This window comes from Typopeltis vanoorti, chromosome 21, assembly GCF_054136105.1.
Source record: "Typopeltis vanoorti isolate ZY-2024b chromosome 21, IOZ_Tvanoo_1.0, whole genome shotgun sequence".
NCBI classification, from domain to species: Eukaryota; Metazoa; Arthropoda; class Arachnida; order Uropygi; family Thelyphonidae; genus Typopeltis; species Typopeltis vanoorti.
The window spans coordinates 73,411,156-73,435,400 of NC_143569.1; the positions used below are offsets into that span (position 1 = coordinate 73,411,156).

General features: G+C 33.5%; 1 protein-coding gene across 2 annotated transcripts in view; it reads left to right on the forward strand.

The window, feature by feature from the left end:
* The window catches only part of LOC150094969 (glycogenin-1-like), a 94,919-nt gene that overhangs the window by 3,138 nt on the left and 67,536 nt on the right, over positions 1–24,245 (forward strand). For both annotated transcript variants that reach the window (XM_090410921.1, XM_090410922.1), the window contains exons 2-3: positions 1,503–1,638; positions 11,979–12,153. In XM_090410921.1, the coding sequence (XP_090267047.1) occupies positions 1,503–1,638; positions 11,979–12,153 (311 nt within the window). The remainder of the gene's footprint in view (positions 1–1,502; positions 1,639–11,978; positions 12,154–24,245) is intronic.

The window sequence follows — 24,245 nt, forward strand, 5'->3', positions numbered from 1 at the left end:
TGGACGTTGGTTATGGGGAGAGGCTGAGGGAATGTAAATTGGAAAGTTTGGGATAGGCAGAATGCAGCTGATATGACGAGCATTTAAGTCAGCAAGGTGATGGATTAATATAGAAAATATTATACATAGAATGAAGTGAGCAGGAGAGAGGAGAATAAGAGACTACCCCTGAGAATGCATAAAGGTGTGAATAGGAAAGTGATGGAAAAAAACACTAATAATGTTAACATAAAAACTCTTCTGTGAAAGGGAAAGCAGTTGAGTTTTCAATTACTTACAGAAGATTGGTTCTTTTTGATGGTTTTAAACACAGTTAATGTTAACTGTTGCATTTGTACCATGCACGACCTTTCAGTGAACAGATTTGATTGTTGCTGGTAGTACATTTTATATGTAATTAATTCAATACTAAAAAAATTAGTACATATTATGTGCCTTATTTGTATATTTACATACTTTTAAGCTATCAAAACCATGGAATTTGTGCTTCAGATTACTATTTTTGTGAAATATAGGCACACTGAAAGAAACACTGTTAGAAACATCGGGGAAAACCAATTGATATTTGAACATTTTCATTTACTTATTTATAAGAGGTATGGTTGAAAATAGGTTTCAGCACAGTGTGTGTTTTGGGCTGCATGTTTTTTTTTTTTTTCCCCTACTCCTCATCTCATCTTACATATTAGGAGCTTAATCTTAATTTCTTGAAAGAGCCAAGTAACTTGGCTTCTTAGAAACCTAATTAATGTTCTGATACGATGGTTAATCTTATCCACATAGTCTGCCATCTCTGTTAATTGTACATATTTTCTGGCCAGTTGGTCCAAGATGAAAAACCAGAATTTCCAGAAGAAAGTCCTGCCAGCTCAGTATTAGACTGTCTAACTCACCTTCAGTTGAAAAGTCATTATGAAGGTTCTTTCCAATCTAGGTAGAATTTGAACCCAGATCTTTCCCAGCAAGAGCATGTCAGTGCTGACTGAACTAGGATGACTCATTTCTTTTTTCCATTTAAAAAAAATATAAAGTTATACGTTTTTTTTTTGTTTTTTTTTTAAATGTGACTCCCACCCTCAAAAGAATAAAACAGTATAAACACCTGCAATACATTAGTACCATGAGTGACCTAAGATTTTTATTTAAAAAAAATATTTTTACATAATCCAGAAATACTGCTTTAGGGACTAAACACAGAACTTTTTGAATCTACTTCAAGCTTTCAATAAGCTGGATGGTGTATTTCACAAGACACTCAAGCATGCATGCATTCAAACTTGTAGTTTGTGGTTCGCAAGCAGATGCACTAACACCCAGCCAACCATGCTTGTAGGACCTATTTAAGACAAATGCTCTATTACACATGCTAAAAATTTGCATTTTGTACTCATGGAATGAATTTAATATCTAATATATTAAAAAAAAAAAAAGTGTACAGTGAAAGTAATATACATGTTTGCAGTTCTGATTTCTGTAACTTACCCTCTTTTCTTTTTCTTCAGATGAGGCATTTGTGACATTAGCTACAGATGACCATTATGGTTTGGGAGCATTGGTTCTGGGTTATTCGCTACGACAAGTTCAAACTTCACGTAGTCTTGCAATTCTTATAACATCGGGTGTATCAGAGGATATCAGGTAAGTTTTATATTATCAGTTCATTAACTTTTGTGAAGACAATAACATTGATATGAATAACATTTGAATAGATAATTGTGTATTTTTATGTCCTGCTCCATAATGCATCATTATGCCTATCAAGGATTTAGGCCTAGAGTGGCCTGTTCTGGCCTTTAGAAGCCATCGTTGAATCTTTGAAGAGGACATCCTGGTTTTCTTTTTCCTAATGGCTTGTACTTTAAGGCTTGTTTTGGTAATCTTTCTGTTTTCATTCTTTGAATGTTCCATCCATTTATGTTTATTTTTTTTATTTTTTCTATTACAGATTCTTGGTTTTAATTCTTTCATAATTTCTTTATTTCTTTTATGATCAAATAGAGTATACTTTGAAGTTTTTCTCAAACTTCATTTCAGCTGTTATTAATCTTTGTTTGTCTTTTTGTTTTATTGTCCAGATTTCACTTCCATACAATAGGACTGGTAGAGTTAATGTATTGTATACTTTTAGTCTGGTTTGTTTTGAACTAGGTTTGGTTTAAATATAGAGTTAATTACACCTGCTATTTTTAAATATTTTGCAATTTTTAGGTTTATATCTTTTTTATTTTCATGTGTAATCAAACATACCTAGGCAGTTAAATGAATTCACCTGTTCTAAAATCTTGTTATCTATTACTCTCTTAGCTCTGTAGATCTTGTCCTTTAAAGGCCATAGTTTTTGATTTTTCTGTTCATTTTATCATTCCATAATCTTTGGCTATCTCATTTAGATTAAAAATAACTTTCTGTAAGTTATCTTCAGAATTTGTAATTATTATTTGGTCACCAGCAAAATGGAGTGTTTAAGTTCACAGTAGGAGAAAGTTTAATACCTTAATGTATTTTTATTCCATTTTATTATTATTTCATTTAGGTAAATATTAAAAAAAGTTGCTGAGAGGGAACATCCCTGTCAGACTCCTTAGTTTATCTCTCTCGTATATGATAGCTCATGATTTCATCTTATTTGTATTTGATTATTTTCATATATACTTATGATAGCTTTTAGGATATTATTTGGTATTTCTCTTTCTTTTAATATGTTAAATAAAATGCTTCTTCTTTTAACTTTGTCGAATGTCAATAAATATAACATTTATTGACATTTTTCAAAGTCAATAAATCTAATGTGTGTTTCTAAATTGTATTCTCTTCTTTTCTCTATTATTAATTTTAGGCAAAAGGCTGGGTTTATACATCATCTTCCTTTTCTAAATCCATTCTGTACTTCTAAAATAAAGTTTTCAGAATATTTTATCAGTTTGTTATTTAAAGTTCTGCTATAAATTTTGTAACAGGAAGTTTTTACCGTCATCTCTACCACCTTTTCTACCTTTTTTAAAGATGGGAATCACAATTGCTTTTTTCCGTTCTATTGGGGGGGGGGGTTACCAGTTGAATAGATTTTATTTAAAAATAATAGCAGTCTTTCTCTTCTCCAGGCGATTTTCTGTTTCTTCTTTCTTTCAGGCTGATTTCTAATTCTTCTTTAGTTTTTTCCTTTTTATTAATTGCTTGCCAGTTATCTTTTTTTAAATATTTATTTGTCTACAGTTCTGTATAGAAATTTAGCAATTCTTGTAATTTCAATTTGGTGTTTAATTTTGTTTTCTTTAGTATCTGTATTTAAGTTTTTCAAACTCTTATATACATTGGGTCTTATTCTATATAAATCATTCTATATATATAAACCAAATTTGTTCCATGATTCTCTGTTTTTTTCTTACTTCATCTTCTAATCTTTCACTGCTTAACCATTTATGAAAGGCTTCTTTTTTTCATTTTGATTATTTCTTTGATTGTATCATCTCATTTTTCAGTTTTTTCCTTTCATTGAATTTTTTGGTCTTTCCTAAGCTTTTCATTTGCTATCATTTGCTGCTGCTGCTGCTGCATTTATATTAAGCCATTCTACTTATATTTGTTCATTTTGTTTTATTTTATCTAAATATTGGTTAATTCTTTGTTCATATAGCCATTGTATATTTGTGTCATTTAATAATCTAGTTTCATAAACAAATGTTTTAAATTTTCTTTCTGGTCTTGTTATTTGTAGCCATTTAGGTGGTAGGTAATCTTAATTTTATTTTAACAAGGAAGTGGTCACTACTTATTTCATATCCAAAATGCATCAGTATGATATAGATGCATTGTGAGAATAACAAAATTTTAATTTCAGAGTTTTTCTATTTAAAGCACTAACATCTAAAAAATCAAATTATGTCTCCATGCTTCACAGTTGTGCAGCATTCTCAGTGCACATCTGTATTATACATATATGACTGTTTTTGTACTATTTCTATCCTCTTAATTTTCAAACTGTAAACATTGAATAATTTACTGTAAATATGCAAATTATTTTCCATTATTTTGAGACTTTATATTTGCAGTTTATATTACTTCCTTTGAATCTTCTCCACCACTTCTGCATCTCTAAGAAATAATCCAGGGGGACCAGATCTGTGCACAGTAGCAGATATGATCATATCAAAGCCTTATAAAGATGGATAATTTCCTTGTCACTGTGTTTCTTATCATCCTAGTGATCCTTTGCAATGAGTCCTCTGAACTTCAACTTTTTCCACTGTTACCCCTGGCCTCAATTTCTTACACTCTAGTTCCATTTAAGCTATAGTTTTTTTCACCCCAATATTTCTAACTTCAACTTAGGATTGAATTGATAGCTATTATCCTCACCCAAACTATGAATCTGCTTTTATCATCCTACAGGATTGCCTCATTGCCTTTTAACTATTGCGGTTTTTGCCTCATTTGCAAATGCAGTTGGATATTCTTCCTCAAATCATTTCCAATATCATAGATGTACAAATTTGAAAAGCAGTGTTTCATGTACAGATTCCTCTGGGATACCACTTGTTCCTTGCCATCTCTTTGATTCAACTCCACTATATGTTGCTCTTGCATCAACTACTCTGTTTTCAAGTCAGCAGCTACGATTAAACTTATAAGAGTCACTCTTCTGGCAGTCTGGCATCATAGATTCAGAAATGTTACCACAAGAGTAAAGGCACTAAAATTGATATACAGTGAAATCTCCCTATAACAAACTCATAGGGACTACAGGAATAAGTTTTTATAGTGGATAATTTACTATAGCTAATTTTTTTTAACATAGCATTGTGCCTTCAAAAAATGCTTGACAGAAGTAGCTGAGGTGTTCACTTTCAAATCAAATTAAAAATGATATTGTCATAACTTGTTACTTTCGCTTTTTTTACTTTTACTTTTTCTCGTTCTATTTTGCAACTTATGTCTTACTCGTACCAGAAGTTAGCCTCCGACAAATTTATTTATCTTAGATCGACTGCACCAGCCAGTGACTAGTTCCTGATACTTAGCTTACTTTAAAAACTATCTCGACAATATTACTTAGCATTGGGAACACGTGGTATGAAGTTGCGGCTCCCTTTATATTACGTCAAATGTCTCTCCCCCCACTTACACAGGTTCGAATTTTTTATAAGTGGTAGGTCAGTCTCAGACAACAGAAGCATACAAACTTTGATTTAAGATAATGCATTTTAATACAACTAAAATTCATATACAGGAAATCATGTAATAATAATACAAAAGGAAATAGGTTCATGCACAAATGCCCACGCAACTGCAATAGGCTCAATCAATTCCTCTCACGCACTTCTTAATATGCAGGCTCATACAATTATAATTCAGGAGCATTAGTTAATCAGTGTTATTTCTGTGGTTTGCAGTAAGATTAAATGATACTCCAGTTGTTATGCAAGTTTTGGCAATACAAAATTAATCAAATTACAAATGATACGTTCACTCAATCTTATCAATTACAAATCTTGTAAAAAGGAAACTCCTTGCTATAAGACTTATGCAAGTCACAGACTTAATGTACAGAGCAGTATACCTCATTCATTGTATCTCATATAATAATTCATCTTTTAACTGTTCCATTATAAGTTCATTCAAACACAAATTTACAAATTACAACAGGAAGGTCCTATCAAGACGTTCAGTCCAAAAATGGATCTTCTATCTGGTCAAGCAGGGCTATGCTTAAGGTTCTCCCCTTTTTCCTTGTTCACTCTGGTTTTACAGCACTTCTTATGCATATAGGGTAAGAGATATTTGCCTTAGCGGTTAATCTTCTTAGCGAAGTGGTTCCTTTGTTTTAAGTCTGATCCTTCCTTGGACGTGGCAAGACTTACTTGTCGCTCCGCTGTCTTTCTTTATTCATTCCTTTCGAAGTGTTGGGTTCTTTGCTATCGTCACATTGGCGGCAAACTCAGCAATGGCCCTGTCTGCTGATTCCCTGTTGTTCAGTTGGACGTCCTGTACACATCGGGTCCCACAGCAACGTGGAAGGTTGCTGGACTCCGGCAACAGGCTTCCTCAGCCTTCACGGCCTTCTCACTGGAACACGGAAAGGTGCAGAAAATGAGAGAGCGTTGGAAGTGCGTGCCACTCCTTATATCTCAGCGGCGAGCATCCTCACTCTCTGTCTACGTCACTCACTCAGCCGTCTTTGATTCGTCAGATAACGATGAGGTCATGTTCTTTTCTCAATGGCCTTCTCGACAGAACTGTTACTGCAGGGGTTACCAGATTACTTTTCAGGTTTTCTGCTGTGTCATGGACTATTGCATAATGATCAGGCCTTCTGCTGATTGGTTAACATAATTTTCCCTGTATTGGTTATTATTCTAATAGAATATTTGAATTATATTACAAGAATATTATCAATTAAATTAATACACTTTTCATTTACAAGTTATTTATTACCTCTCTGCATCTGCTCTTGAGAGTTTAAGCATGTCTTTATGTTAAGATACTATTCTCTCGTGTTGTGTCTGAAACCAATGGCTGACTTATAGTGGGCCAGTTATTTCTGACACAACAATATGCTTTTAAATATCACATGGACATTGATCATTAGTACTATGACCAATGGTTACTGAACACATCTGCACATGTTTTGAATATAGTATTCTGAACAGTTTAGTTTTCAAGATACCAAGTAATTTTATATAAACTTGGTTTTTAATCCTATTTCTCAAGTGAGCAAACAGACAAGTAAGTCAAGTTTGCGCTTGCACACGTAGTGCCACTCTAGGCAACTATTGGTAAAGGTGGATTAAGCTCTGATCACTTTCCTTAGTATTTGTCCCTTAATGTAAAGCACATCCCCTTGTGGAGATGTATGACTCTAGGCAACTCATGGTAGTGCCACTCTAGGCAACTATTGGTAAAAGTGGATTAAGCTCTGCTCACTTTCCTTAGTATTTTTCCCTTAATGTAAAGCACATCCCCTTGCGGATGTGTACGTAGAGTGGCACTACCATGAGTTGACTAGAATTGCACTATGTGCAGGTGCAAATTTGACTGACTTGTCTGTTTGCTCACTTGGGAAATAGGATTAAAACCAAGTTTATATAAAATTACTTGCTATCTGGAATACATAATATACCCAAGTTAAAAAACACTCTACAGTTTAGTTTTCACATCATGAAATGAATTGGAGGATACAAACGAAAGACCGAAGCACAGTCTCCGCTTCATAAATGCTAATTACCATGTTGTATCCTGCATTAAATTAATTAAACTTTATGCAGTATTCAGTAATCAATCCTTATCTGTCCACAGCTGAATAATGATTTCCTCCATATTTTCCACTTTTCTCTGTCTCTGGCCCAGAAACTCCAGTCATTTCCCATTGAATGATGTAGTCATTTCCCATTGAACTACATCATAATTCAAGTACAAATTTTTGTCCAGTAGTTTTTCCCTGTCTTGTGATATGCCTTGTCCATCTCCATTTTTTATTTCTTTAATGATGTCTTTTAACCCTGTTTTTTAACTAATATCTATGTTTTTCACTTTATCTATTCTTTTTATATCTAACGTTGATCTTTCCATGTTTCTCTGTGCAGCTCCTAATTTACTTTCTTGTCTTTAGCGATGCTCCATATGTCGTATCTGGTATGATACATTGTTCATATGCTTCTGTTTTTTGACAGATAGGTATGTTTTCTTTAAAAATTTTATTGTATTTTCCAAATTGTGGAGACAATTTGGTTCTTTCTTATTCTCATTCTGGTTTATTCTTTCATATTCTCAATTTCTGTTTATGTTAATTATCTGACCGATATTTGAATTTCGTTACATTTTCTATTTCTCTGTCATTTGGTTGTGGTTTATATTTTTTTTGTACATTCTTTTAGTTTTATCAATATTTATATTGAGACCAGACTTGTTGCTTTCTGTACTTAATTCTTTAATCATTTCTTTTAGCTCTTCAGGTGTTTTAGAAAATAGTGAATAGTGTTTGCAAAAACCATAGTTACAAAATTGTAAAGCATATATGATTTTAATAAAAAGCATTTAACTGCAAAATAATTGTAATATAATTTAAAATAATTTTGGTGTACATTGTAAATTTTGAAATATATTACAATGAGCCATCAATATAATTTTCTTATGTCATCATTAAATTGCTTTCTCACTTGTAGTTTGTCTAGTTGCCTGTTTATTGAAAGACGTAAAACTTTTAAATGACCTGTTTTCATTTCAACTAGCTAAATTAACTCTGCCTGCTGAGGGCTATTAGGTGCTTTTTTTTTCTGGTGGTACGCAGTACTGGCACCTTTTTTCTTAAGTTTTTAAAAATTTGCGATTTATTGACAGCAAAATGTATTATAAATATTCCGGTAGATGGTACTGTGTTCACGAATTGAATTTTCAGTTTTGATTACTGATAAGTTGGTACCCTACTTTCCTGTTTCATAGGTTGGTACGCAACTGGAAACAAAAAGTTGTGTTCACTTCCGATATCAATTTATCAGTTCTATATTAACTCTGTAACAGGCAGGTGTTCACATGAATATCTAAGTTAAATCATTGCAATCATTGTTCAAAATTAGTAAAATAAGTAGTTATTTTATGCCAATGAGTAAAAAAAGGAAGGCTGCAGGAGCAAAAATTGTTGAATCTACTTGTGATCCTGTAAAACAGAAAACTAGCACCGAAAATACACTTGGTGAAGAGGGTCATGAAACCAAAACCGAAGATCCACGTGGTCAAAAGGAAGAAGATTCTGATAATGACTGGCCCGAATGTTGGACACTTTTGCAGAAAAATAACTTCTGCGAGAGAAATGAGTTGCTGTATGTCAAGAATAAAATGTTGGGCTGTAAAGTGTGTCGTGATGTTGGAAGTCTTGCCGTCGATTTCAGCAGAGTGGGAAAATGGTAAAATCTGTCATTTTGGAGAATCTCGCAAACAACAGTTAATGTCATTAAAAAAAAGATTTACGATCATAAGGAGAGTGCAGCGCGCAAAGCATGCCAAAAAATAAAATTTGAAGCAAAAAACGAAACATTAGAGAAAGCTTTCCTAAATACTTTGTCTCATAATAAAGATGTAACAGGAAAAAGTGTTTCAAGCCACTTACAAAGTTGCGAGGAGAAATCAGTCATTTAACAACTTTAAAGACGAAATAAATTTACAGTAACTTAATGGCCTAGACATGGGATATATTCTTCATTCTGCAAATGCTTGCATTAACATTGTGAGCCATATTGCAAATGAAATGAGAAATACATTAATAGACAGTATTGTGAACTCCAAGAACAAAATATTGTTACTTATTGATGAATCGACAACTGTGAGTAATACAACAACATTGATTGTTATTGTTTGTGTAGTTCTTCCTGAACTTTCAGTTCCTATGAGTCTTTTCCTAGATTTGATCAACTTATCAGATGTAACTGCCAGAGAAATTCTAAACTCTTTAATTAGTCATCTTGAGTGTCTAGGATTATCTGAAGATTACTTAAAGGAGTATTTATTGTCTGTAACTTGTGATGGTGCAGCTGTGTTTTTTGGTGTACGTAATGGTGTAAGGAAGCTAATGCCATCGCCTTGAATTGTCTGTTAGTAACACAGTGAACAATGTGGCAGGAGTGAATCGCTTCAAGAGTTTAATGGACAAACTATATGTGACTTTTCATTCTTCACCTAAGAATGCTAGGCAGCCACAGGAATGTGCAGCGACTCTAGAACTTCAACTTCTTAAAATTGGCAGAATTTTAAGCACTTGCTGGGTCACATCTCGCTTTCACACTGCTTCTGCAGTGTGAAAGTCTTCTTTTGCCCTTTCTGGAGGCAAAAGAAGACTTACACTCCCTAGATTTACAAGAGAGAAATATTGACTTGTACAAAGCAGACAGGAAGATAAAGAATACAGTTCAACTTTTTGAAGAAAGAATTGAAAATCCTGGTCCATACTACAGTACAGGGTGTTCGGGATAAATTTGACATATTTATAATTAATTATATTTTTCCGTAAGTTACATGTATTAACACACACTTCTCTTCATTTAAAAGTTTGGACCCTTCTTCATTCACATACAAGATGTCAGAAAGGATGGATAGCTGGAACCCACCTGAATCATGGAAGAGAATAACTTGTATCATGATGATTCGTGCCCGCCATCAAAATAAGGATATTACGACTGCTGCCCAATGCTCCCTGAATACAGTAAAAACAATCAGGCATGAACTAGAGACTTGCAATGGTGACTACGAGGATGTAGCAAGAAGAAAGATCCCTAGCAGACGATCTGATTGCGTTCGTACAGCAGAATTCCTCGCAAATCTGCAGGAACAGGTGTTGAAGAACCCTGGCATTGGAATTCGGGCTTTGTTCGTGGAGTTGCTAACTGTAGTCAAGCCCTGGATAACAAGGGTAGCCAATGGTAGGCCGTATGTATGGCAGCAGGATTCGGCCCCTTGCCACACCTCTGGGAAAAGTCAAAAATGGTTGTCTGAAAATTTCTACGACTTCACCAGTCCAAATGTTTGGCCTCCAAACTCCCCAGACCTTAACCCCATGGATTATTTTGTATGGGGCGCAGTTGAAAAAGACACCAATCGCACTTCCAGTAATACAAAAGCCCAGTTAATGGATAAAATTAAAACAGTTTTTGCGGCCCTTCCCAGGGAGACTGTAGCATCAGCTTGTTCGAGGTTCCGAAGCAGAATTGAAGCTGTGATCGATGCTAATGGTGGTTATTTTGAGTAAATCTTGTTGATAGTATTGTAATTAACTCTGCCTGTAATGTTTTTTTGTCAATTCATTAAATTTAATATATACAAAGAAGATTTTCTTTTTCCTTACGAAACTGTCAAATTTATCCCGAACACCCTGTATTTCTCTTCAAACTACTCAGAAGAACATGAAGTTCAAAGGGATTGAGCTCCACAAAAATGAAAGACACCAGCCTGCAATAAGTTCTTCTGCTTTCTATAAAAGTCTGAAAGAGGCTGTTGGAAAGCGTCTGCTTGAAGGAGATGATGCTGATTTGCCTGAATGTGTTAAGATTTTAGATTCCAAATATTGGCCAGAAAATCCTGGTAAGTATCTGACATTTGGTGAAGCTTAAATGAAAGAGAAGCAGTTCGTGGTTTCCGTGAATATCTTCAAGAAAATAAAGTCCTGGACATACTACTTTCTCTAAAGCACACTTTGGGCACAATTGCAATATCTTCCAGTGAATGTGAAAGGGGTTTCTCTCAGATGAATCTTATAGTAACTTCATCTAGGTCATTTCTGCTTGTACGGACAAATTCTTCACTGATGTTCATCAGGATAGTAGGACCTCTTTTCATTCAGTTCAACATTAGCAAATATGTGGGCTCATGACTGCTCCAAGGTCATCATTATGCAGTTGATACCAAAAGAAAGAGGTGATCTAGAGATGACGAGGGTATATCGGAGGATATGTTAAAAGTGGGGAAATTGCTGTAATATTTTCATGGTGAGTGCTGGCACCTTTTTTCCAGAAAAAAAGCACTGGCTATTAGTTACCTCACAGATGATGAGTAATGCCGTTGTAAACTTTGATTTACAAAATGGAATTTCTTTCAAGTAAGAAAGATTCTATTTAAAAAAAAGGGGGTGGGGATTATAATATCCCACATTGAACAATTTTCTTGCGGATTGCAGTTGTAGTTTTTATGCAAATCCTGTAGTTACAAAATTGTAAAGCATATGTGATTTTAGTAAGACGAATTCAACTGCAAAATCAGTTCTTTTTAAATAAACATGAACTGATGTCAGAATATGCTAAAACAGCATTCTGGAACTTTGTGAAAATTTTCACTTCCTTTTTTTAAAAAGAAATTTTTTTTAATATAAAATGCCATTTTTTCTTCTATCTAGTAACAGTAATAAATAAAAAATGGTTTGCTCTTACAATGCATGTACAGTTCTATACAACTATTAAAAAAAAAATCCAAGAAGCAAGTAACTTTTGGGTTGTTTTCAGATGTCAACTGGCCTCAGTTTTTGATTTAGTGCAAGAAGTAAATCTTATGGACAGCAAAGATGAAGCAAAATTACGTCTAATTACACGACCAGAGCTTGGAGTAACATTTACAAAGTTACACTGTTGGAAACTTACACAATTTACAAAATGTGTTTTCTTGGATGCAGATACATTAGTAAGTTCAAATTGCATAGTTTTTAACCTTTCTTTTGTATTCCTAATTAAGCTTGCAACTGATTACACACAATTTTGCATGTAATCAGTTGCAGTTGTAATTATTGCAAAACAATTCTATTTATATGTTGAATATATAAATAGAATTTATATATATGTAAGTGTGTGTAAATATATAATTTGCGTTCAGGCGCAAACTTAACTGTTTACTTACTTGGGATTAGGAGTAAAATAACTAAGTTTATAAAATTACTTAGTAACCTTAATATATAAATTTATAACTATTTATATATTTTTATTGTCATCTTTTCCAGACCATTTTTTCAGGTCTGCCCTTTTAGGCAAGATTGGCAGTGGTATATTGCAGAAATGCAAAATCACTGGAAGTAAATTAGTTTTTTTTTTATTATTATTTTTTTAATATCTACATGTATGGTTTCCAGAATAAAACAATTAACATTTGATTGTTGCTTACTGCATTCATTAGTATTATTTAATTCAGGAACTTCCAGACATTGGTTCATTAAGTTTGAGTTTTTTTAGTCAGTAAATGTATATATAGTCAGTGTGTGTGTGTGTGTGTGTGTGTGTATAATATACATATGTTATATATTATATAATATTGTATGTAGAAAGTTTTTTATCTTGGGTGTAATATATGTTAAAGAAACCAAGAAATTTTATATACTTGGTTTTAATCCTTTACCCAAGTAAGCAAAACAAGGTTTTGCTCATGAAATATATTCACGTCTGAGTTACTTGTATATAGAGGCTAATGACTTCATATCACTTGCCTTACTATCCTTACTTATATATATATATATATATATATCCCATAATGCAAAGCACCCCCCCCCCTTTCAGGCATGCATAATGGGAATAATCTGGCTCCCACTGAAGAGACCTCAATAAAGGTCATAACCGGTCTGGGTAGTGTCCCTTCTATTATGCATTGCATTATACATGCCTGAAAGGGGTGTGCTTTGCATTATGGGATACATACTAAGGCAAGTGATATGAAGTCATTAACCTCTCTATACAAGTAGCTCAGATGTGAATATATTTCATGCACAAAACTTTGTTTTGCATACTCAGGGAAAGGATTAAAACGAAGTATATAAAATTTCTTGGTATCTTTACATATATTACACCCAAGGTAAAAAACTCTCCACATCTTTCTCTCATCCAGAGATTTTTATTAAGGTCAAGCAACTTTTCTCTACTTGTATATGAGATATATATGACTTCTGCATTACTTCAACCTTGGTATCTCTCCCAGATCTGACTCCACTGAAGAGACCTCAATAAAGGTCGAAACTGGTCTGGGTAGTGGCCCTTCCCATTATGCATTGCATTACACATGCCTGAAAGTGGGTGTACTTTTCATAATGGGATACATACTAAGGCAGTAATATGAAGTCATTAACCTTTATATACAAGTAGCTCAGACGTGAATATATTTCATGTGCAAAACTTTGTTCTGCTTACTTGGGAAAAAGATTAAAACCAAGTATATAAAATTTCTTGGTATCTTTAACATATATTGGGTTGACAAATAAGTTCGTTCGGTTTATGTGTTAGTACAAGTTTATGCTGCTTTGCCTGTCACTATTGTTGCACTACCGTGCAACGCTATGGCACAGCTGAAAGGCGACATTTCACATAACCTAACGAACTGCGGAGGCTCATAAAAAAAAAATGCAGCATATATGGGAATGATGCCTTAACAGAACGTCTATGCCAAAAGTGGTTTGCCAAATTCTGTTCTGTACACAATAAATAACGGAAAAAACTCACGTAGAAAGATTATTTATTAGTATAATTTTCACCTGTGTGTCACAGGCATCTTCGGTACATTAAGTTCAAAATTAAACACTAACTGACAATTCCAAAAAGTGCCACCTAAGTAGCTGGTGTAAGATAACTAAAAAGGTCAATAACTTTCCTAAAAAAAATTAATACAATAAAAAGTTAGGAAAGATAAGCTGATTTGTAAAGTACTATCTCCCATAAAGGGGATAGACAAATCAGGTAATCTTTCCTAACTTTTTATTGTATTAATTTTTTTTTTTTTTTTTTTTTTAGGAAAGTTATTGACCTTTTTAGTTATCTTACGCCAGCTACTTAGGTGGCGCTTTTTGGAATTGTCAGTTAGTGTTTAATTTTGAGCTTAATGTACTGAAGATGCCTGTGACACACAGGCGAAAATTATACTAATAAATAATCTTTCTACGTGAGTTTTTTCCGTTATTTATTGTGTACCGATATGTCTACTCACGGTTTACCTCTTTTAAAACTTAAATTCTGTTTCTGGAAATTTTGATGTGAGTGATGCGCCTCGTTCCAGTCACCCAACCGAGTGTTGTGAAGGATATCGTCGACAAAAATCCATCACAAACAGTGCAGGAGATTGCTGCAGTACTGAACATATCCCATACAAGTGTTGAAAACCATTTGCACAAGCTAAGATATGTTTCAAAACTCAATGTTTGGGTGCCGCATGAATTGACTGAGGCCAATATGGCTGCTCGCATATCCATCTGTGATTTGCTGCGACGTCGCCAAGAAAACGACCCATTTTTGAAGCGGATGATTACGGGAGATGAAAAATGGGTCATATACAATAACGTGGTAAGTAAAAGATCATGGGGACACAAGAGCGAACCGCTACATACAACCTCAAAAACGGGATTGCACCCAAAAAAGATCATGCTCTCTGTGTGGTAGGATTATAAAGGTGTTGTCCACTGCGAGGTGTTACTGTCAGGTAGAACGATTGATTCAACTGTCTATTGCTCACAGTTAATGAGACTATCCCGTGCAATTAGCACAAAACATCCCGAATTGGTAAATTGGAAAGGAGTTGTCTTTCACCACGACAACGCCAGACCCCACACATCGTTAACAACCAGGAATAAATTGTTACGCCTTGGCTGGGATGTTTTGCTGCATCCTCCGTATTCACTGGACCTGGCACTTTCCGATTACCACTTATTCCGATCGTTGCAGAATTCTCTGAATGGGAAAGCCTTTGCTAATTAGGAGGCTGTCAAAAGACACCTGGATCAGTTTTTCGCCAGTAAACCTCAGGAGTTTTATGAAAATGGCATAATGAAGTTGGTGGACAGATGGCAAGTGGTCATTGATAAAGATGGTAAATATGGTGACAACCTTGGTCAAAAGTTGTGCTCCAGACTATCTTAGAAAAAGTTGGATCTGTGTTCTGTTCCTCTTGACATTTCCAAAGCATTTGATCATATTTGGCATCAAGGCCTGCTCAGTAAATTGTTATCTGTGATCTACCCTCTGCCTTCTGTAATTGGGTAGTTAGCCAAATTATAGAAGCTGCCCACAGTTTGCTGATGATGGTGCATTCCATTCCTCTTACTTATTCAGCAATTCATGGAATGTTTAGTCAGTGCCTAAACTCCCTTGTTTCAAGATCTTCTACAACGAATATCTTACACTGATTATATTTTTCAATGGAACAATGATAACCTAGTCACTTCACTGCTACCAAAACAGTCTTGCTTCTTTATTTTCCTCACAAAATGGATTTCAGTGTTAACCTTCCATTGCCTCTTGATTTTTGATAATACACAAATCACCAGGAGCATTGTATTTCTATCCTTAGACTGACGTTTATCTCTAGTCTTTCCTGGCGTAATGTATCACAAATGTAGTTGCCTCATCCTCTAAAAAAATAAGCATCCTTTATGCGACTTTTCACCAATCCAGCTACCAGCTCTACAAATTTCAATTACATTCATCCTTAAAATACTCTTCACATGTTTGAGACGTGCACCAAAAACCTCCCTAAAAATTCCAATGCTAGAACAATACTAAAAGATTCCCTTAGCCAGAAAAGTGATTCAGCTGATAGATGATCTCTCTCTTATTGACTCACTTGAACACGACTATCTCACAGATGGTCTGCTTCAGATACTTCCATGGACGCTGCTCCACCAAACTGGCATCCATCATTTCTGTTTTCCATTGGCCCTGGTTAAACACAAGCAGTAGCTGCCCAATATATCTTTAAATCCCAATGCAGTAAACCTGCTTCTTATCTTTCTGTTTTATTCCATGTTCCATTTAATTTTGCCTGTTATATTTTTGTCACTATATTGTTCACAGATAAGTGCAGGTTTATTCTATAATTAATTTTTCAATAGTTAAAAAAATCTAAAGGAAGTTTTAAACAAGATTCCTCTTCGCATGTTTTCACCTGACCTTAAGGGCAATGTCTGGTCGATGGCATGATCACATTCTAACTGCATGGTTTGAACTGTTTGCATTAAAAATTTAAATTAAAAAAAAGAAGCTCAAACCATATAGTTGGAAATCTCCACTATGTTTCATTCATCTTGTTAAACTTTTTCTATTATTGAAAATTTAAATGTCATAGTTTTTGTTTCTACTGTAATGTATTTAATAATTTAAAAAGATGTTCACATTTTTAGAATTTATTATAATGTATTAAAGATTTATATTCAGATCTGAATAGAATATTATTCTCTCAAATTCCTTACCTGAGAACGGGTATGCTAGTGTTACTATAAAAAAAAAGGGGGGGGGATGATATGTTTTTCTGTAATTGTATGTGTTTTGTCAGAAAATAATATGAAGAGTCATTGTATCATGAGAATTGAAACCAGGCCTTTCCAACCAAGGGATGCATGTTTCATTTTTCTCCCACTTGTAGTACGGAGGTGATATAAACCAATTAATAAAAAAACTGGAGAATTTTGAAAATAGTGAAAAATATCCAAAATTTATATGATTTACTTGATTTCACCCAAATTTGGAATAGTATGTTGGTTATGCTCTTCTGAGAATTTCAGCCCACTCAGATAGAAATAATAAGATTATAGAGATTGCTCCTTGTTTTCTTCAGATAGGCTGTTCTGCAGATAGTGTGCAACTGTTTCTGACCAAATTTGGAATGCAGTTTTGTTTCTTACTTGGTTTAAGATCCAACCAGAGGATGAACAGGTTTTTTTTTTTTTTTTTTTTTTTTTTTTTTTTTTTTTTTTTTTTTGTGCCAATATGAACAGTAATTACGGTTAAAGAAGAAATTAAAATGCTTTTTTTTTTTTTTTTTTGCCAATATGAACAGTAATTACGGTTAAAGAAGAAATTAAAATGCTTTTGATGTTATAACATTTTCCTAATTTCCATGGTGTATTCCTAGACTCTTCTACCTATCTTAAAATGAATAAGTATCTCTTAATATTAAAAAAGAAATTGTAAAACTGTGAACTAGGTAATAAGGAAGCTGGCAGTGGGCTTCAATTTAGAATTGGCTATTATTGTTTAAATTGTGGAGATCAAAATCAGTTTAAATCATAATATTCTCATGTAGAATGTAAATTCTTATATGAAATTTGAACAATACCATAACAGTTGTGGCAACAACAGTACTGCCAATTAAGAATAAAATTCAATTTTATTAGTTAAGATGCACTAAAGTTAATCAAACACCACATTTTGCATCAAGGGGCTAGTTGCTTCTGAAGATTAAAATATGAACATGGATTTACAAATTAAAGCTTATTCAGATAAACCATGAGAATATCAGCAATGAGAACTAAGCATGTATAGTGCACACTGCTCTCCAAAAGACTTATGAAGCAATGCACTGCAGTTATTCATACAGCATAAAAAGAAAGTTGTCTTACCAACAGGCATAATTTTGTATCCCATTGATTGTTGTGATCTGTGGTGAATGAATGATATGAAAGAGATTTTTCTTTCTTTTTGTGTGCCATGGTGCTATAATATTTTTTCTTATTTCAAAACTTCTGCTGGTCTATTTACATATTGTAAACAACATGAATAAGGAATTCTGTCAATGCCTGGATAATTATGGAAGTGGTAACTGTCTTTAGGAGATCTTATTAGACTTTGGATCAGGGGTTCCCAACCTTTTTGGTTCCCGTACCCTCCCCCCCCCGGCTTTTAGTAAATTATCCAATACCCTCTATTCATTTTAATAAGAAATAAATTCTTAAGTTTACCATGCAGATTCAAAGAATTATAAGAAATAAACAGTAATTAAGTTTTCATAAAAGCTTTCTTCAGTAAATAAATCAATTACATTATCATAACATTGTAAAATCTTTATTAAACTGCAGTAAAATCGACTGGTGAGACCCCTGATTCTGTTTCTTATCCACGAACAGTTTTATTCTTGGCGCAGATTTTGAAATAGATACCTGCATATCATGTACAGGCTTCAGTTTGTTTCTTGTTTTGGACTTGATTGAAAACAGAACTGAGAATCCTGATTCATATAGATAAGTTGTTATAAATGGAATTATAGCCACCATGTAAGCATGTTTGGTGATAACGGGATATGCTTTTCCAGGTGTACACCAAACATTTTGTAACTTCATTGATTGGAATTCAATTAGGAGTTTCTTGTTATTGTGGAGATCAATTAGGTCGTGTTTCACTGGGTCGTTGTCACTGATTTTTTTCTAAATCGATATGAAAAGGGTTACGTAACCAGGCCTCATTCATTTGGTCAGGAGGAATTATTCTTGCAAGTGCCCCTTTCAAAGTTTTTAAATGCAATATAATGTTATCACGAACTTCCTGTTTTAGTTCATATGCCTGATCTGAAGTGATTTCATCAAGAGATTTGAAATTGATAAAGTTACCTAGCTCCACCCTTCTTTCCTAGAGAGTCAATTTTTCTTGAAACGATTGTATCTTTTCTTCAGTCTCTGCGAGAATGACATCTCTACCTTGCAGTGAAATGTTCACAGAATTAAGAATTCCAAATACATCAGAAAGATAAGCCAGAGAAATCTCAAAGTTTGGATCTTTGAAATATGAAGAAAAAGTAGATTCTTTTTCAACTAAAAAAATTTCAATTAAATTTCCAAGTTCAAAAACCCTTCCTAAAACATTTCCTCTGGATAACCATCGTACTTCTGTATGAAGCAGCAGTACAATATGATCTGCTCCAACCTCTTCACACAAAGATTTAAACACATGGTGATTCAATGCTTTTGCTTTGATAAAATTCACAACTTGAACAACAATATCCAAAACGGCTTTCAAATTATGTGGAAGTGTTTTAGATGCTAAAGCATACCAGTGAAGCAATGGCTTGTAAAAATATTTGGATTGATTTCTTTAACTAAAGCGGTGAAACCTGATTTTTTCCCCAACATAGCGGGAGAACCGTCAGTACAAATAGCTTCTACTAATTCCCATGAAAGGCCATTTGAATCAGAAAAATCATTCACCAAATTCATAATGTCCACTGCCTTTGTTGTTTCTTTCAAAGGTTTACAAAAAAGAAATTCCTCTTTTATTTCATTATGATGTATATATCTAGTAAAAACAAGAAGCTGTGTGCAGTTAGAGACATCAGTTGATTCATCCAACTCTAAACTAATTCATGCTGGACTTTTCTTGATTTCCTCCACTACCTGTATACGTATGTCTTCTGACATTTCTCAAATCCGATTATAGTTGTATTATATTGGTATTTGTGCAATTTTCTCTTTTGCTTCTTTACCACACATCAACTCATCTTCTTTACACACATCTTCTTTGCCACACATCAGCCATGTCCATAGCACATGGCTTCACTAATGTCTCGGCAATTGTATGTGGTTTCTTTTCTTTGGCGACCCTCAATGTGCCGCGATAACGGGCCTCCAGTGCTGGCTTCTTCAGAGTAATAAATCGATGGTCGTGAAGTGTGATATTCTTACCAAATCATGCTCGTTTTATTCTAAATGAGGACTCTGACTTGTTAGAATGTTCGGGATGAACATTCTGAAGATGCTCTCTCATTTTTGATGGCTTCATACTGCCATTAATATCTTGGAGCAAATGAAGCACTGCGGCTTTTGCACACTTTCTTTGTCAAGCACAAAAGTAAAACCATATTGCACATATGAATCTTGGTAACAACGTTTCTTTGGCATGATCATTCCTTGGGTCTGCAAAAATAATATTTTTTGTATATAAATCCTGATCTAACCTTTCATTTTAAAAATAAGCTAAAAAATAAATAATATTTTAATATATTTAAAGCTACTTACCATTAGATTAAAATTTAGTCAGCAAAAGTGAAGTCGGCAAAAGTTTAGCTAACCTATGTTTATCACTAAAACGTGTGTACTCTGAGCATGTCGAAATGAAGCAATTAGAGTGTGTACCATGCAGTACGTCACACGCATGCCATTGGTTGATCTTTATTGTTAACTTCTCGCTCAGGTATGGATATTAGTTGCTGCAAAGGCTTATCAGTGTTAAGTAGTGTTTCTGGCTGATAAGGTACAACAGATTCTGTATCCTTCACAGTTGGTTCAGTTACAGACAATTGTACCTTATTTGGAGTAACTTTTTTTATTAGGTATACAAAACTTTCCTTCTGTCTCCTTGTTCCATCATATAATTGCTGTCTCTTCTTATATTTCTTTTCCTGTTTATTAGGGATATTTCTTTTCTAAAAAAATCACAGGAGAACTGATACCTTTCTAAGAAATTTGTTCCTAGTATGATGTGAGAGCTTATGTTAGAGGTTGAGGGGATAACAAGTAAATCTTGCCAGACACTTAGTTTAAATTCTGGTAGGTAGATTCTTATAAGAACCTTTTCATAAGCTATTGAAGTTTGAGTCAGAAAGAGCAGTAATTCTTACAGGTTCTCTCAGATTGGCAATGTTTTTCCACAATTTGTGTTTTATACTTAGGAAATAGTCCTTTCTAATGGTTGAAGCATTACATCCTGTATCCAATAGAATATTATACTTAGAGTCTAGGATTTCTCCTCTGATTCTCATCAATCGTTCACAAGATCTTTAGTGTTTCTGAATTCTATTATATCCTCTATGAGATATGTGTCCAAACTTTGAATCCCAGTTTTTGTTAGAGTAATTTCTTTTGCTATAAAAACAATTTCTAGCAAGATGTCCAACTTTATTGCAACTATAACATATGGGAGGATTTCTATGTTCTTTCTCTATCTGAGGTTGAGAGACAATGGGTATCTGTTGTTTAAGATTTTGTAATCCTTGTAACAACTCACTTAAATTTGTTAAAATGGGTTGATTTTGTCTTTCTACTTCTAGTTTGATTCTTTCATTAACTTTCTGCTGTGGGGTTTTGGTCTTCTTTAGTCTTTACAGTGATTGTTGTCAATTGTCTCATTTCATTTAGACTATCTATAATTGGTTGTTGCAATTGCTTAACTTCTTGGTGAACTAAGCTTTGTACATCTTCCATCAACTTCTTATTAGATTGTCCTTCATTCACAGTCATGTGATTAACACTAATAGGACTTTCTCCTATATTCTTTTTTTTTCTCCTCTTCTTTTTTATTCTTGCCTCCAACTTTAGACTGTTCCAAGGGATAATTAGTTTTATTCACAACATTTGCCTACATTGGATGAGGGACAAAAGTCCCCAATCACTTGTTCTCTTTCTTTGACAGCCTTAAAACATTCTTCCAAGGTGTTAATTCTTTTCTTATAGGCAGTCTCTCCTAACTCTAACATTACGCCTTGTCGAAACTGTTGGAATACAGCCCAATCTAAATGAGGTTTATCTTCATTAGTCACATTTAAACTGTTGGATATAGTCAACAAATGATTGTAAAAATCAGTGACACTTTATCTTTTTGTGTGGCTCTCTGTAGTTTCCATAAGTTCGGACCAATACTTCTTAATCTAGAATACTGTGAAATTAAAACATCCTTAAATTTCTGATATTCTAATGTTTCTTTAAGAATTGGGGATGAATACAAAAATGTTTTTGCTTTACCAGTTAATTTACTTCTCAACAATATTAATAATTGAAAGTCAGTCCAGTTTGCTATTTCCCTAAGCTTTTCAACAAAAGAAAAAAAAAGACAGCACATCATCTGATTCCTCTCCCGAAAATTGAGGAAAAACCTGTTGTGGGTTTACTGTATGAAAAAATTCACTATCTTCCATTCTCGAACTAGATGAAACAGCCATATTAATATATCAGATATAAGACTTAAATTTAAAAATCTGAATTCTAAAATAACTTGTTTCTTTGCCTGATTCTGGTTCACAACCTGCTCACAGTGATTCACTTAAATTTACTATTAAGGTTTTAGGGATCACTTCTTCTACTATTATTACACAAAATTTATTTAACTTATACTAGTGAATTCACATCCTGTTGGCTGTGCCATTTTGTTGTGTCGTCCTATCTTGCTTACTGATCTAATTATGATGGTTAGTTGAACTTATCCTTACTTCTTTAAATTCCGTTTTTTATTTGTCAGATGTTGATTGATACTGATCCAAATATAAAGAAATTTATATTATCCTGTGCCACCTTATATTCAGATTAGTCTATATAATATAGAAGAATCAATCATCAACTAACATTTGCAATCTCACTTTTCTACAGGCCGAGGTTAATATTATCTTTTAAGGCTTCCGCAAGGTCCGATAAATTTTTTTGTGAGCAGTGCAATGAAAGAAAATCAGACAAACTTCAAATTGAATTCAATAAAACAAAACATTTAATGCAGGGTTATATAACATGTACATCTAAGTATAACTTTCTAAACAAGATAATGTAATTGAACAAATCCAAAATATCTGTGAGATACAGGTAGCTATTTAGTTAGGTTTTAAGATTAAAGCCATTAAAGTTTTAAGATCTTATTATTCAAGAGATAAGTATTTCTACCACAATTTGTCTCTATTCTCAATTTAGTTCTAGTACTCAGAATAGATATAATACACTACGTATCAAACATTCAACTCTCAGTTCTCTATATTCTGTCGATTTATAAAAAAACAGATCTCACAGTTCAGAGTTCCAGAATTCACAATAAATATTCTTATAGTTGGCTTCTCTAATTCACTTCTAGTCTATGAACACTTAATTGAATTACAAGGCAGTTATCAAATTCAAGGGGGGGGACACTTTAGGGCTTTATTCCTTGACTATTTATAATTAAATGCCACAGCTAGGGTTAAGATAATTTAGGCGGAACTAACTTTCATTTGCTTCACACTGGATGTAAAAAGGATAAGTCTTACCGGGTTTTAAATTCAGCACATTGAATTTACTCAGCCACATTTTCAAAATTCCTGTTAACTTGGTTATTATGAGGAAACACAATTCAAAGAAATCTTCACTATGTTAACTGAAATATTAAACACAGAGCTACATAAGTCTTGACACATTGGATTTACGTCATGTACTAATTCCTTATTTCCCACTATGTATTGACTTCAGCTCGGCAGTATTCTTCCTCTAATCATTAGGAATCTATCGTAATATTAGAATTCCATAGAGGTAGTTTTTAATGTCTTTTTATTCCTGGTCCTTTCCTTGTCGACTTTTTTGCATATCTCCACCCGCTTTTTACACACAACCGGCCTCTTCGTTGTCTCCCAGCTTTCTCCCCAGTTTACTTTCGTTTTTCCAATTAACTGTGTTTATTCTTCCTGCCAAAATCCGGTTCTAGCCAGTTCAGCTTACATCTACAGGTTTCTCTCCATATCATAGCCGATCATGTTCTAAGCACGCGCTAACTAAAAACAACTCTGTTTCTCCTTTACTAGTCAATTAAATTCATTTAGAAGAAATACATAAAATCATATCAGCAGAATTCCACTTATATGCATTCTCTTTCAGAAATAACAAATAAGGAAATAATCCGTAGTTCACATAAAATACATTTAAATATGATAAATACAAATTCTTATAATACATATGCACAGCTTCTTATAATGTTTATACAGGAACAAATAAAATAAATTGAATGACACTTTAATACTGAGTCTTTTCAGTACTAATATGAATCCCAAAATTGTATAATTAAACAATAATAAACAAACTCAAAGTAACTATATGAATAATAATTATAAGCAAGTGATTAACATCAAATAATATTTACAAGTGTTGCTTAAGTCATGGCAAATTATGTTAAATGTGAATGAAGTATTATAATTCTCAAATATCTTCATTCACAATTTAAGATAATGTATACACTAAATTGTATGGCTAAATAAATAAATAATAATAAGAGTTTTTTTTATTAAATGATGTACTTGCTAGACTACCACTTCACCCGTAC